This window comes from Triticum dicoccoides, chromosome 7A (assembly GCF_002162155.2).
Source record: "Triticum dicoccoides isolate Atlit2015 ecotype Zavitan chromosome 7A, WEW_v2.0, whole genome shotgun sequence".
In the NCBI taxonomy this organism is placed as follows: Eukaryota; Viridiplantae; Streptophyta; class Magnoliopsida; order Poales; family Poaceae; genus Triticum; species Triticum dicoccoides.
In genome coordinates this window covers 584121369-584123667 of record NC_041392.1, presented here as the reverse complement: position 1 = coordinate 584123667, position 2299 = coordinate 584121369, and the positions used below count along the sequence as shown (strand labels likewise).

The 2299-nt window shown below is 50.3% G+C and overlaps 1 protein-coding gene across 1 annotated transcript; it reads left to right on the top strand.

Annotated features, from left to right (window-relative positions):
• The first annotated feature begins 588 nt into the window (after positions 1-588).
• On the top strand, positions 589-2048 carry LOC119327663 (F-box only protein 8-like). The gene has a single exon (XM_037600765.1). It carries the CDS (start codon positions 631-633, stop codon positions 1807-1809), a length of 1179 nt encoding a protein of 392 aa, XP_037456662.1. The 5' UTR covers positions 589-630; the 3' UTR covers positions 1810-2048.
• The last annotated feature ends 251 nt before the right edge of the window (positions 2049-2299 follow it).

Below are 2299 nucleotides of genomic sequence, written 5' to 3'. Positions count from 1 at the left end.
GTTTGGCCATGATAGGAATTATTTTTGAGAATTTGAGAATTTGAGGGTATTTGTATTCCTTTGTTTGGTTCATGAGAATTGACAAGGGACTAGACCAGGAAAGTGAACATAAAGTTATGACGAAGGGTTAAGATTGACTCACTAAAATAATTCCCTCTCAACTGCCAACCCCTTCCTCTCCCCTGTTAATAAAACGGTGAGAGTTAGAGTCTCAAGTCCTAGACCTATTCCTTTATAAATTCTCAATCCCCCTAACCAAACAAATGATTTGAAGTCTGGTACCCCTTTAATTTCCATTCCGTGACTTTAATTACCCTCAATCAGACACCCTTTTCATACCGGGGAGCATGAGCTTGGGGTCAGAGTTGGATTTCCGGAACATGAGTAACTTTTTTGTAGGAAAAAAACATGAGTAATTGAAAGGACGTTTCAGTTCACAGTTACCTCCATTAAAAAAAGTTCACAGCGATCTGCTTCTGGGCTAAGCCCAGCCCGTTTGAGAGCTGCTACCATTCCACAGCCCAGAGTTCCATTTCTTCTACGCTTATCTCCATTCCTATTCAGAAAAATCTCCATTCCGACTCTCTCTCCACCGAAACAGAAACACCAACCTCCCCTCGGCCGGCGACCATGGCGGAGGCCGCGGCCGCAGGAGCGACGCCTCTCCTCCGCAACCTCCCCGATGAGATCGTGCTCTGGGAGATCCTCGCCCGCCTTGACCCCAGATCGCTCATCCGCTGCCGCGCCGTCCGCCGCGCCTGGCGCCGCGCCACCTCCACCCGTCGCTTCCTCCTGGCCCACCACGCACGCCAGCCCGCATTCCCCATCGCCGCCGACAACAGGTACCGTAACTTCCTCGCCTTCGACCACCGGTCCGCCGCCACCGCCGACGCCCAGTTCCACACCGTCGCCCGGCTTGGCGGGTCCTTCAGTCTGGAGCTCTGCTGCGACGGCCTCCTCCTCGTCGCCAAGTCTGGCATGCTTGGCAATCGCGCCCGCCTCGCCGTCTGCAACCCGGTAACGCGTCAGCACGCCTCCCTCCCGCCCCTGCCGGACTTCAACATCCTGGGGATGTACCTACACGGACCTACCGACGAGTACCGGCTGTTACTGCAATGGAGGGGCGCAATGGACTGGGGGGACGACAGTGACTTTGACTCGCCTACAGGCAAAAATGGCTGCTATGTCTTTGCGCTGGGATCCGACCAGCCACCGAGGTACATCGGGTTGTCGGAGCCCAAATTCTCGTCGGCTTACTTCCACGGACCTGCCCGGGTGCGTGATAGCCTGCATTGGTGCCTGTTTTATCGCCCAGGCGAGACCCCACTGGAGGATTGTGAGGCTGGATGGGAACTGGTGGTATTTGACACCATAGCTGAGTCATTTCGGCAGATGCATGCTCCAGTTGATCCCACCAAGTCATGCATCCTTGAGATGGATGACATGCTTGGCATCTATTGCTGTAACAAGGCTGCGGAAGTTGTTGATATATGGGTGTTGCCGAACTACGACAGTGAGGTTTGGGACTTGAAGTACCGGGTTGCATTGCCGATCGCAGAAATCAGGGGAAAGCTTGAAGGCCATGATGGTGAGTGCTATTGGTATGTGACCGTTGCTTCGGGTGGTGGTGACGAGCTCTTGCTGGCCAGTTTTGGTCGTTCGCTGTTTTACATTGACACTCATGGCAAACTGGTTGCTAGCTTCCAAGACATCTTTCCCTCTAGGCATCGGCTCAAACAAACTCTTGTTCCGCATGATTTCTTCAGAACAGTAAAAGGTCAGGCTGTCGACGCTTCACCTTTCATCTGACGGATGTTGAGAGAGGCGGTGCTTCTTAACAGGCTAGTTTTCATATCCTCGTGAGTTGTAATGTCTATGTATTGGATCAAGTATGGGCCTGCTGATTTCTTCTTTTTGTGTCAATCAGAAGTGACTGTCATGTGGTTGCATGAAACCTATGCTTGTTTCACACTTTAGATACCATTTCGGGATGAAGTGACTACTGCTTGTGTTGATGCTAAATTTACCAAGCCGTTTTGTTCTGCTTTTGAAATATTGTCGAACTCATCCGCCTCATATCTCTATTTTCTTGGGCTGAGGACATGCTTTATTCTATATTCATCTAGTGTTCTTCTCCATACTTGATATTAAGCATTCTTTATGCCTCACATCACTGTTTCTTGAACTGAAGAATTGATCGATTTACCTCTTGATCTAGTGGTCTTCTTAATAGTCAATTTTTTTGTGTGTTTGCTGTTTGTACCCTTTGTTGTAGCTGGCAATGAGAAGAGGCAGGTTT